At 33.1% G+C, this 14,108-nt stretch overlaps 1 protein-coding gene across 1 annotated transcript; it reads left to right on the top strand.

Moving 5' to 3' along the window:
- The first annotated feature begins 302 nt into the window (after positions 1-302).
- Positions 303-13,666, top strand: LOC106721250 (myogenic factor 6). The gene is made up of 4 exons (XM_045682557.1): positions 303-677; positions 6,982-7,113; positions 11,627-11,726; positions 13,488-13,666. The coding sequence occupies exons 1-4, from the start codon at positions 387-389 to the stop codon at positions 13,571-13,573; spliced, it is 609 nt and encodes a 202-aa protein (XP_045538513.1). The 5' UTR covers positions 303-386; the 3' UTR covers positions 13,574-13,666.
- Positions 13,667-14,108: the final 442 nt, after the last annotated feature.

Below are 14,108 nucleotides of genomic sequence, written 5' to 3' on the forward strand. Positions count from 1 at the left end.
AAGCAATAAAACAAGTCTGAAGTATTCCAAATTCAAATGAAAAAGAAAACATTTTGTAATCTAACTGTAGCCACATATCAGACGACATATAAATTGATCTGTAACCAGAAAGCAGAGTGTTAAAAAAAAACGTTCCGACGCTTTCATCGCTACAAATTCAACCGAAAAATATTGCCCGCATCAATTTCAATCCAAACACTAATAAATTGGCATCTCTCAACGATCTAAGACGGCACACAGCTAGACAGTTTATTAATAGCGGACATATTTTGTAAATCTCGACTCGAGATTCACCCCTCGACTGAATTCAGTGTCGTAGGAGTCGCGGCGCGCGCCGCCCGAAATTAAAAAAAAATAATTTGGCGCGAAACGAAAGTGTCAAAAAAATGAGTTACAGTGACATCTATGATAACTTTAATTTCGATTATCAAAAATCGGACGAAGGCAAAAGTAACGTCGATCTTAATGCCAATGAAAAATGTTGTCGGGGGTTGAAAAATGAGAGTAAAAACAGTCAGAGAAGTGAAGACACGAAAGAGGAAGAGAATCACATACAGCACGTGCTGGGACCGAGTAGGCGGTGCTTGGCGTGGGCTTGTAAGGCGTGCAAGAGAAAAACAGCGGCGGTCGACCGGCGGAAAGCTGCCACATTGAGAGAACGACGGAGACTTAGAAAAGTAGGTTGTATGATTTTATAACTAATCTGCATAGATTTATTGCCGTCCGCATTCGCTCTATTTAGTTTTATTTTAAGTTGTTATGTGTCCTACGATTATCTTACTAGAATAATTGCTTTGTTTTTTATTATTTTGAGTTAGTTCTTGTTATTGCTATTACTGATGTGAAAGATTATTCTTGTACAGTAGATATTTCTTTATTTTCATGTTCTTTCAGTGACTTTTGTATATTAACAATATTTGATTTAATTTTCATAACTGATATAAATGTATTGCGCTACTAATAAAAACAACCTTAGGTATGTGTGTACATTCAAATAGTTAAGCGAATACAAAGAAAATCAGTATACTCGTACATTATTTTGCACAAAATATAATGTTTGTAAAGAAACATTTACTAACTAAATATTTATTTTATTCAAAAAATCAAATGGCAAACATAAGTCATTATCGACAATATTTTCCCATGTAATTATTGCTTTTTTGTTTGGTAATTATATTCAAAAATTTAATATTCTTTAAATGAATAATACATTAACCTCAATCCCACCTTTGAAGAATAAAATTTATATTCGACGATATTTATAAAATACTTACCTAAACAAAGCACGTACGATACGATACGCTTACGTACATGTTGACATTTTCCCTGAACCTTGACAGTGAAAGTGCCCTTGCGAGGTATTTCTTGCGCGGTAATTTTTCTTTTCAAACTGCCGCCTCAGCCATTTAATGGTATCTTAAACTCTCCTAAGTAAAGGTTTTGTTCACTTAATGCTAAGAGACTACGTAAATTTTCAAATCCCGACGATCGCTAAGAGACTTACGTATTAATATGTCGTCATAGTGGTTCGTACACGGGCATGCGTCGCCGATATTTTGTCTTTCATTGCCAATGGCAGTCTCTCGTTACCAGATTGTCAAGATCGTAGTGAGAAAAGTCGCTCCGATTTTCAAGAATGCGGGGCAAATCTTAACAGTTGACTTTTTAAATTCACGTTAACAGTGTAATCGCTTTGCCTGTATTGATCAGACGACTCACATCGACGATTCATCGTTGAGTGTACGGAGCGCGCGCTGCCTGACATTCGCGACACGAGTATAAAACGCTACTTTCGAAGATTTACGTTTCCTTGTACGAAAGAGCTTACTGTTTATGTTTCATTCACAATTTCCAGCCATCGAAAAGTATGAGCTTTTCTTAACAATTTTTACTTTTCTTACCAATGACAAACCTTGCTAATAATGTAAATGCGAAAGCTTAGTTAAGATGGGTGGATGGATGGATGGACGTTAGTTACCATGTACAAAGATAGATTACTGTCTGGAATAGCGCATAGGGTACTTATTAAGTTATGTTTTACTCCGCGCGGATCAAGATCGAGATAAAACATAGTTACTTTGATTTCTGAAATACTTAACGCTTCTACGAGTATATGTCTAAAACTTCAATAAGGGGCTCTCTCAGTAAGAGTAGTTGTGAGCGTTACGATCTACGGTATTAATATAATGAGCGGTAATCCCGTGGTATAAATAAAATCACGTTGTCCCGAAATCACGTTCCCGAGATTATGGGATTTGGGGACGCCGGATGCGAGCCGGCGATGTTCTGTCACATCTCTGAACATTTAATTTGTAATAGCTTTTATTGCTTATGTTATGGACGATATCGTTTTCCGTACAAAATTAATACCTGTATTCTTTCGTTCCATCTTATTATAGTTTAGTAATAAATTATCTCTATTAAAACTAGAAAATACTATAATATTAGAACAAACAAGCTTTAACTAAAAAGATTTCTAATACTTAAGTCACATAGTTGACTACGCATGCTGTTTTGTTGCAAAAACATGACGTCTCAGGTGCCTTTCCCTATTTATCTACTACACTAAAAAGATTAAAAAATTACAAAAGATAGATAATATTAACTGGCAATAGGCCTATGATTTATATAAATCTTATTTCAGAATATTAAGTTTTAATGAGTTCTGGATATTCATTTTATCTACTAGTACTTTTTAATTCCATGTTGAACTTACTTGGGGGTAAAAGTCCGTGACAAATCTGCAACAGACTTGCAGTAACGAGGAAGCATGTCTCTTATATGATTATATCTGACCTGAGAGATGCAAGTAGATGTCAGTGCGCGAGCCAGAAATATTACTTCGATATCAAATGGAACGCAGTGCATTAACTGCAGCGAATACGAGACTTTAAAGGTAGGTTTCCACTACCGAAACACATAAATATTTTAGCCATCTCCCTGTCCTTCTTCCATTTACGTATGGTCGAAGCATCATATTTACGTCATTCAGATCATTCTATTTTTAATCAGATCAACTTTTGCACATTCCAAGCATCTCTTCCTAAGTTATCCCTAACGGTACCCTTCCACTTTCATAATTATACGCACACATATTGTCATCTAAATCATTTTGTTTGAAACAGAGATAATCTGTTTTTCAGATGTTTCAACTTTGGGAAAATTACACTAAGTTTACAATATTAGGGACCTGTCTAATCTAGCTGATAATGTTACTGATAGACTTACAAATACTTTTCTTTCAGATAGAAAAAGTTCTGAAAGTTCCCGATAACACAATCAAGCAGATAAACTCTCTGATAGCCAGATCAAGCTGGTGATATTTTTATTATAAACCTGAAATTTTCGTGAACTTCTTTTTTAAGTTAAAAAGTTAACAGTGTTTTGAATGGGATCTTTTTTAACTTATATTCTTCTAACTAAAAGTATTAGATATCACGTGCCCGCAAACGCAAAGCTACATACGACGATTGGCTAAGCTTTGTCTAAATTTTAAATAAGCATTTACAATGTAGATGAAATATAAGGATATTTGAAAATAAAAAAGTATAAGGACATAAAATAGTAACAATGTAATAATTTTTTAAATTAAAAGAGGTAACATGAATCATATACGAACTTAGGAGCTTTTAAAAATAAGGTATGTAAAGCTTTTCCCCAGATATATACAGTTATCGAGACATGCCTTTTAAGTCACGCGTTAACTCTACTTGAAACTACCAGTGGCTTTTTTATAACCTCTACTATCCAACGCTTGTTAAGAAGGGAAAACCTTATAACTTATTAAGAAATTTTGCTTTTGTCACAGATATTAAATTGAATATTGGATGGATAATTAATTTTATATTGGCGCCCAAACAGTGAAAACATAACAGCCGTTCAGTTCAGTTCAGTGTAGTTCGTGCTTAGCTGTCTCATTCTTATATTGAAAAACTATTCTAAATATAAAAAGTCATTGATGTTATCGTACTTTATTAATTGTAATGGTATGCCGGTAGTTTCCTGCTGTCTGCATCTCAAACAGATCGTTTAATAATAGACGAGGACTATTAGACAGGGAGACACTCTGACATACTGACAGGTTACCACACACTTAATCGCCTCTAAAGTGCCCGTTTTTAGTCCCCCGGGACGAATCTGTCAGGGCAAATTACTTGCGCATGCATCGAGCTTTTAAGTAACTTCGCTCGTTTGTAATGAATTTAGTTTAGGGTTAATGAACCGTCTTTGTTAGAAGACAGTTTAAAACTTTGAATTTTTATACAAAGGTGGTAGATGCCAGCAACAACAACATTGTAGCACGAATTGCCCGGTTCGACCGGTGAAATACCACAACCATATAGAAGACATGCGTGAAGTGGAAGAGAGACAGTAGGGGACGTATATGGAGGGGAAATATCCTCTTTCTGTGCGCCCAATCCTCCGTAGATTGAAGTTAGGCAACGCATCTGCAATTGCTGATGTCTATGGGCAGCGGACGCTTCGCTATTTCAGCGAATTCCAGTGGCAGCTTACTTGTTTGTTAATTAAAAAGTTGCCAACCAAATATTTAAAATAGTAGAAACCATAAGTTATCGTTCCATAAAAATCCATTTATTGTTTTAATAAAATAATAAATAAAATACAATAGCGTTCTAGATTACAACTACTACGTCACTAGGCGTCACTACCAAATTTATGAAAAAATTATGTGCAAAATTACAATGATACGGTAAAATCTATGTTCGTTTATACGTGTCAAAGTAGTAAGATGACAATTTCATTTTTTTGTATTGCTTGTACAGTAAGAAGACAAAAGTTTGTTTGGCGTAACTCATGAATTGGTTATAAATTTTTGACGCAGCTGATAAAAAAAAAAACAATGACATTCTATTCATCAAAAAATATTTAGAAAAAAAATATTAATAGTACATCATTGTATATACTATATGTCAGTTACATCAGTAATAAATTAAGTAGTATAAGAGTATTTTGAAACTTTCACAACTAGCAAAGGCGTTTACAAACTATAGACAGTTGAGCTTGTTGAGATTTAAATCACAATAGTTTGTTGATTCATATTAAATAAACCATTAGTTATAAGTTATAACGTACTAGATTCTAATAATCCTGATGTAGACCTATGCCTATACAAAACATAGTTAAGTGCTTCTACGACTAAAAAGAACAGGTTCGTTATTAATTCTGCGTTTAAAAATAACAAAGTTTTTAGTATCGCTTTGGCATTTTCCTTCGTTATCTATGCCATCTTAGAAAACCAGGCATTGGGTACATAATATTAACATTTAAGTACAAGACTTTAGTATGATGATTGAAGACTATAGTAGTAGCAAGTTTGTTTTATCCCTTAATTTATAAATAGTCGTCGCTCCGTCAATAAACATATGAATATACGGCGGACATCTTAATTTCACATAAAAATAAATTTATCGCGTCCCTCAAAGAGCGGCAACAATTTATTTTTATTTTCAAATGCTTGTACCGTTTTGTTAGTGGCGTTAAATATTATGATTGCCATACATAAATCTGTCGCGTAACTTGTATAGCGTGTCATACTACGTTAGTTTCCCTAATTTATAAAAATCTTTTTACGTACGTGATACTATATAATAATATAACTAGATTTTTGTATGTTTTAATGATATTCATAATTGTGCAGATTGTAAGATTTCTAATATTATAAATGCGGAAGTTTTGACGAATGGATGGATATTTGTTTGAAGGTATCTATGGAACGGCTCAATGGATCTTGATGAAATTTGGCACAGATGTAGAACATAGTCTCGAAGAACAGATAGGCTACTTATTAAGTTTTTTTAATTGCGTGAGAACGGAGTCGCGGGCGACAACTAGTTAATACAGAAAACTAACAAATTGTACAAAACATGCATAATTAAATTCTCTACAAAATGAATATGGCCTTAGTAAAAATCGATTTTTCTGTTTACGAAGATTTGCTAATCTATATATATAAAAGAAAGTCGTGTTAGTTACACTATTTATAACTCAAGAACGGCTGAATCGATTTGACTGAAAATTGGTGGGCAGGTAGCTTAGAACCAGGAAAAGGACATAGAATTTTTACCCCGTTTTCTATTTTTTTTTATCCGCGCGGACGGAGTCGCGGGTAAAAGCTAGTTTTTAATAAAACAGATTTTTTGCATTAATTTATTGAAAGCAAAAGTTGTTTTCAAGTATCAAGTCCGAAAAGTTGTGCCCTTTTTAACAATTTTAATTGCACCATCTACACAACAAAACACATGAACTTCTACATCATAAAACTTTTTAGTTATAACAAAAAAACAATTCAAAAGATTTACGACGTCTTAAAAAGAATCTGCTGCATAGAAAGGGCTACGCGACTGCTACGCGGCGTTTCTCGCATTTTATAAACGTCATAACATTTTTTTATTTGATGTTAGCGAACGTCAGAAGGAATCGGGCCGTCTGTGTCAAATGAGCCGTCGCTAATAAGGTTGGCTAATTTTATATTAGTGCTTTACATCGCTAGAGCGGGCCGTGATGTTATTTCTATGTAAATTCACTTTTAGTGGACGCTTCTGCATACTTTGACGAGAGTTATGCTCCAATGCGACAGGCAAGTACGCTAGTGGCCATTAAATGTTTAGATCAAAAGTAATGGGAGTGAATCAAAGATTCTCTTTGATTATATTTTTAAAGAAACACTCGTAGGTAGATTTGCGATGTAGCTCTTCCTGAATTTTGTTAAGCTCATATTATGATTTTATTTCAGTTATGGATAAAAAAAATAAACAGCGAAATAACAAATAAAACATTTTAAATCAGATATGTGTTTTTATAAAAATTAACATTGTAGCGTTGAACTCTGCCTTCCATAACCTAAATTCCTCATTTCATATTCAATAATACAACATATTCAAATATAAAATTCAATTAAAATCAAAATTAAATTTCTAAAAAATGATTTTAACTATTGTCTAACTGTTTTTACACTTGCAGGTTAACGCGGCTTTTGAAGAGCTGAGAATACGAGCGCGAGCGGGCAGCGGAAGACTACCAAAATTGGAGATCCTTCGCGCTGCCATACAGCACATAGAGAGGTTACAAGCCGCTCTACGCGCCGCTGCAGTCGTAAGTCACACTAGTTGTTGATTCCTGAGGCCAAATCTTTGTATAAAAAAAAACATATCGTCATCCCTTTCATTTGTTTGACAAAACATAAATAAGAATATGTTTTATACAGCGGTTTTGGTCTAGAAAATGATGGTTTCCACTGTTGAACACCTGCACAAAATATATTGTTACCTCTGTTGTTCCAAAAATATAAAATGTTTCAGCAGAGGATAACCATTTTAAACGTAACAATAAAATAAATTTAGTTAGTTTTTTAATAATTCGACTAGTATTTCTAAAACCTAATCTTTCAAAATTAGGCTTCGGTCAACTTCTTCCGTTTATCTATATGTTTTCTGTCTTTATCTATTATTCTAGTATTATCCAAGAACCTTTACTACTCAACCAAAAGACCGTCATTACATAGGTGCATTTGTACGGTACAATATGTCATATTACATCTTATAGGTACAATATATCTTATTTGTTTTATGTGGTTGCAATTCACGGCGCATCTATTTCAGCGCGCGTCCGTCACGCTCCGTCGGTCTGCATCTGATATCGTGACTGCGAGACGTGTGTACCTCGCTCTCGCTTCGTATGTCAACATACTATATATTATACAAGATATATGTTTGTCACAATCACATATATTTGCTTTTGACAGGGTGCTAATGTATGTGATGATTACGAATGAAACTGGTCAATCGGCCAGTCAGTGCCGCTGGCCTATTAATTCTTTATGGATAATGATTTTCAATATTTGCAAATATCGATTTATTTTCAAAATTTCACAATATAGCTCGAAACTTCTTCAATTAACAACAACGTATAGCTTCCTTAAAGGCCGGCAACGCATCTGCGATGCCTCTGGCGTAGCGTATGTCCATGGGCGTCGGATCAAATAATTCTCGGTCCGTTGCTCATTTGTCCCCTTCGCCTATAAAAAAAAAACATAAATAATAGACAATCATAAGAAATTAATTACTTTAAAATTCTAGAAGGCATCTTGGTTAACCATACGTTAAATCATTCACGGCGGTTCACCATTGGTTTCTGAAACCAAAATCTCTGTATAAAACATATCGTCATCCCTGTTATCTTTGAGAAAACAGAGGTCTCAGAATAATATAGCGCAAAGTAAGAATTTAACCAATCAGTATTCAAATGCTTAACCAAAGTTGTCTTTCGCGTGTGTTTTGGGAAATATGCAAATATTTATGTGATTTGCAAACCGTCTACGACAAATATGCTTAAAATAATTATAACGCACAATAGTAAGCAATTTGTTTTTCTGACTCTGGGTTATAATTTGTCTATAAGAATTAGGGGATTTAAATTATGTTGGCAAACTATATTTTGGCAGCTCGAATAGATTTTACTGTTTTATTTAAGTGATTTTTATAACACATATGATTTAGTATTTCAAACTGATTTATTTTTTTACAAATAGAACAAAATGTGAATGTAGGAAATAGACCGTAGTTGTTTCGCAAAGTTTTTCGTAACATAAATTATATATTTACTTAATAATAATTACAATTTAACACAATAGTTTAAGATTAAGGCACTACTACTAACATCCTTGTTGTAGTAGTAGGGGGCTACGATTTGCGCAACTCCACATCTAGCGCATATTTTGCATTATTTAAGTTAGGATGTTAGCATAATACGTAGAATACTGGAATAATACACTTGGAATGGTTGAATTAAAGCTTCAAATTATACTTTTGTTCAAAGCTCAGGAAAAAAAGAGAATCTTACGAGCAAGTCCTTACGACTAGGTTTATTTCTTAAAATCTGACAATGCAGTTACTTTATTTAAAAAAGTACTTTGTTTTAGAAAGAAAGAAACTCATTTATTACCACACAAATACAAGAGAAAAAAATCACAGCACATATTTATGAAAATAATTTAGAGAAATGTGGTAAAAGGGGCCAACTGAGCGTATGCAGAGACGGCGTAAACAGTCCCAGCGCTTGTTTTCAGTTGTCTCCTGAAACCTGAATAATTGCATAACATGGAAGGGATAACTCAGTCTATTCTATCATATAACATTTTTTAGCCCAAAGCAATACAGTAATAAATCCACCTTTAAAAAAATTAAAGGGCAAGATATATTTTCCAAATGTTCACACAACTGATTAACAACGTTCACCTCTAAAGAGATAATTTTTGATTTGAATAGAGCCTCTATATAAGTCTACGTAAAAACCATCGTAGTATTAAGCATTTTATTACTTTCTTCACGCTATACTTTCATTGGACGGATCAGAGAAGTAAGAATTAAATATAACAAGTAGTAGACCATGTAAGGGTTTAACTTGTAAATATATAGTTACATAAATAGTCATAAAAGGCGATAAAAAAGGATCAAGTTAGAAGCATCGAGGCGTCGTATGTGAGCTGTGAGGAAAGGCGCGCGTGTCGCGGCGTGTCGCGAGGTTAAATCGTCATTAATACACGTCCGCGGATTATTTATCGCTACACGTGCGCGAGCGCATCGAAATAGAATTACACAGAAATAAGACCGGTGTGTCGCGACTCGGCCACGAAGGGCGGCCGATTAAATTATTTTAATTGGCGTCCAACTGCACCAGGGGTGTTATTGACCGGAATTGAATGGAGCTTTTTTTGAAAGCTGGAATAGAATCATGTAAACAATTCTACCCTTAAACGAATCATTGCAACAACTAGCTCTAGCATAGCTGATTTACATTTTTTGATGCCATCAGAAATATAATCAGCCAAAACACATTAATTGTAGTATCTAGGGTCTTCTACGATATGCTGGTGTACCCTGGAACACTCTTGCACTGCATTCGTTTTTTTTTAAAAGACTTTATTTTCCAACGATCATTAACATCCAGTAACCACTCGCTCTTTTATTGTCCTAATAAAATTGATTATTATTTTAAACAGCAGTTATAGGCAGCCCTTCTATTCTCTCGTGTCTTGCAGCTTTTGTTTTGTTTCCCAATCAGATTATAGAACGTGAAACTGCTCCGTCGGCCAATAAACATATTTAATGATATCGATCGATCACTACAACGATGTGGGGCGCATCGCTCTAGCTTGCTTTAATCTCTAACTTTATACCTAAACGTACCAACTTGTGTTGAAAATCTTCTGTTTGTGAACGTAACCATTTTTATCTAACATCTTTTGGTTATATCAAATAGAAAATCAACAATATTAACATTGGGTCATATGAAAATTTTAATACTTGTTTATTTAAAAAAGAAAATTAGAATAAAATCATAACTTTAGACATAAGATATTACTTTTTTTTTAATTTAATTCGTGAAGGACTACATATTGAATCAGAGCTTGACAAGCGGCTGAATGTGATAAACGTTTATTTTGATAAGGGTCGATAGTACGACGTGGCGGCCACTACTTTATACGGATTATTTCGCTTGATATGTGTAATCTTGGAAGCTCTTTATAGTATCAAACTCATGTTGAACTGTTTTTATACATAACTAGCTTTCACCCACGACTCCGTCCGCGTGGAATAAAAAAAAATCACACAAGATAAAAAAGTTCCTATGTCCGTTTCCTAGTTCTAAGCTACCTCTCCATCAATTTTCAGCTAAATCAGTTCTACCGATCTTGAGTTATAAAAAGTGTAACTAACACGACTTTCTTTTATATATCGACGCTGGAAAGCGTAAACGCTGTAACCCCGAAAGTATGAACTTTACAGGAGAGCCCAAAAATCATAACTCGTGAGCTGATACGCCTTCAAGCATGCGGTATTTAGCAATATTGTGTAGTTTGTGCTAACCTATAATAAAATCATTATCGTTTGATAATGGTTGAAATTATTAACGTGTGAAAAACATATTCGCGATTTCAAGGGTTACAGCGTTTCTGCTTTCCAGCGTCGATATATAGATTTGCGGATAAGGTCAGATCCATGCGTATATCAGATTATTTCGGCTTAACCATAAAAAAATGAGACACTGTTTCAATTACATTTTAGTTTAAACATAAGTCAACCCTTTTATCTTACACTGATTATAGAATTTACCGAAAATTATTAGCATTGAAAACAATGCGGAGGCGTTTCGTAATGCAATCTTGACAAATAAATATCAAAGTAGGCACTAATACCAGGGTCATATAAATATCGCTTCGTAACCTTTGTATACCTACATCAAGGTATTTAGCGGTGGGGTGACATTTTCCGCACGCTAAGTGAGGCATGACCTGCCACGTGTAACTTAACACACCAATGAACAAACTGTTCATAAGTATTTCCCGGAACCATAGCCACCCATTTTTATTTATAGATTATTTAAATAAACATGTATCACACTCGCAGTCGTTAAAATGTTACTTAAGCACTGGCTTTGTGTATATTTATAAAGGAGTAAGTGTAAAAATATATATTGGAGTTTAACAATAATATAATTCAAGGTTCAAACATGATTTAAAAAATGTTCACTTTCTCACTGAGGTTAAAATTGTTAACGTAATAAGACTTACCAAATATTTTTTTCATATAAAGTATGTTCTTCGTAGCTTGAGTCTGAGAGCTGCAAGACGTACGTGGAGCCCGTGACGTCATCGCACCCGCTCGACCGCGAGATCAAAGCCGAGCGCGAGAGACCCTTCCTCAACGGTGAGCTACAATAATATTTACTTGTTGTTAATTCATTAAAATACACATTGCCATAGTACAAAGTGAAAAATGGAAGTAAAGAAATATTTTTATTGTATAACTAGCTTTTACCCGCGACTCCGTCCGCGCGGAATAAAAAATAGAAAACGGGGTAAAAAATATCCTATGTCCGTTAGGGTGGGTCAAAAAAATCAACTATTTTTTTTTTACAATTAATACGGAAAAATGGGTTACTAGGCACCTTAAAAAAATTCTCACCAAATATGAACTCTTAATTTTAATAGGAAGATCCTCCGCGTCGCAGTTTTTCATTTTTTTCTCAGTCCAATAGAAAAAAATTCATTCCTCATCATTAATTGGTCGTACAGAAAAAATTTTTTTAAGAATTTTGTAGGAAATTTAATGCTCTACAAAAAAGGTATCTTATGTTTTTTCCGTAAACCTCACCATTTCACTAATATTGAAGATTTAAGATTGATTATTTTAAGTCAAATGTCATTTTTGTTTATGAATTTTATAACTCGACAAGAAATGGCTATTATTGTATGCGCAATAGAAATTTTTGTAGCAAATTAACTGCTCTATAAAAATGGTATCATATGTTTTGGCGATTAAATTAAGCGTTCAAAAGATATTCATCATCAAACTTTCATGTATACCGATTTTAAGAGTTTTTGATTAAATAATCGAAAAATTTCAATTTAATCTATCAGTTTTGAGAAAATTTACACGAAAAATTTTTTTTTTTTATCAACTGAGAAACTTCAAAATGTTTTTCAAGCTTTTTTTTATGTGTAAGTATTTTTATCTACATTTAAAAAAATAAATTGTACATTATTTATCGCTTAGTTAATCATTTATCAATAAAAAAATTATTAAGTTCAATTTATTTTTTTAAATGTAGATAAAAATACACATAAAAAAAAGCTTGAAAAACATTTTGAAGTTTCTCAGTTGATAAAAAAAAAATTTTTTTCGTGTAAATTTTCTCAAAACTGATAGATTAAATTGAAAATTTTCGATTATTTAATCAAAAAGTCTTAAAATCGGTATACATGAAAGTTTAATGATGAATATCTTTTGAACGCTTAATTTAATCGCCAAAACATATGATACCATTTTTATAGAGCAGTTAATTTGCTACAAAAATTTCTATTGCACATTCAATAATAGCCATTTCTTGTCGAGTTATAAAATTCATAAACAAAAATGACATTTGACTTAAAATAATCAATCTTAAATCTTCAATATTAGTGAAATGGTGAGGTTTACGGAAAAAACATAAGATACCTTTTTTGTAGAGCATTAAATTTCCTACAAAATTCTTAAAAAATTTTTTTCTGTACGACCAATTAATGATGAGGAATGAATTTTTTTCTATTGGACTGAGAAAAAAATGAAAAACTGCGACGCGGAGGATCTTCCTATTAAAATTAAGAGTTCATATTTGGTGAGAATTTTTTTAAGGTGCCTAGTAACCCATTTTTCCGTATTAATTGTAAAAAAAAAAATAGTTGATTTTTTTGACCCACCCTAATGTCCGTTTCCTGGTTCTAAGCTACCTGCCCATCAATTTTCAGTCAAATCGATTCAGCCGTTCTTGAGTTATAAATGGTGTAACTAACACAACTTTCTTTTATATATATAGATTTCTCAGTTTGAAAAACTGTTTAATATTTTCAGTAGGTATCCACTGTAATACTGCCTTATTTTTATTTGAAAGTTACATATATCACAGTAATTATTTTTTAAATGTTTTAGGCGATTCAGGTTCATGTGGTCTCAACAGCCTGGCTCGGCTGCGATGTATAGTGCAAGCCTTAGCAGCCAAGGAAACACCTCCATGACAATGGAACGAGAAACAAGTCCTAGATTATGATTCAATATTTATATGAAGTTAAATTTGTTTAGATGTATTATTTCATTTCAAAAAATCTATTCTATTTTTGTCAACTAATTAAAATTTTGTATCAACATTTAAGTTTTTCAGAGTTTTTTATTTTTTATTAGAACTTAATATTGTAAAATTATTCATGGTTGTAGTTTGTAGTCGAAGAATTGTAAAAGACAACAATAGAAAAAAATTGTCAATACACAATACAGTCATCTCCGACCAGATTTTAAAGCGATTACCAATTGTATTGAAAATTTTGTAAAGTTTTAAAGGAGTTCGTTAACTTTATAAATTAGTTAGTTCAATGTAAATAAATACTTAAACAAATTGTGAATAGATAAAGTAATAAAACTTTAATATACTTAATATATCAAGATCTCTTTTTTTATATAAGATGAGGGGGCAAACGAGCAGCGGGAACACCAAGGTGTTCATAGAAGCCCATGGACATTTGCAATACTAGAAGAATCGCAAATACGTTGCCGGCC

This window comes from Papilio machaon, chromosome 19, assembly GCF_912999745.1.
Source record: "Papilio machaon chromosome 19, ilPapMach1.1, whole genome shotgun sequence".
Lineage (NCBI taxonomy): Eukaryota > Metazoa > Arthropoda > Insecta > Lepidoptera > Papilionidae > Papilio > Papilio machaon.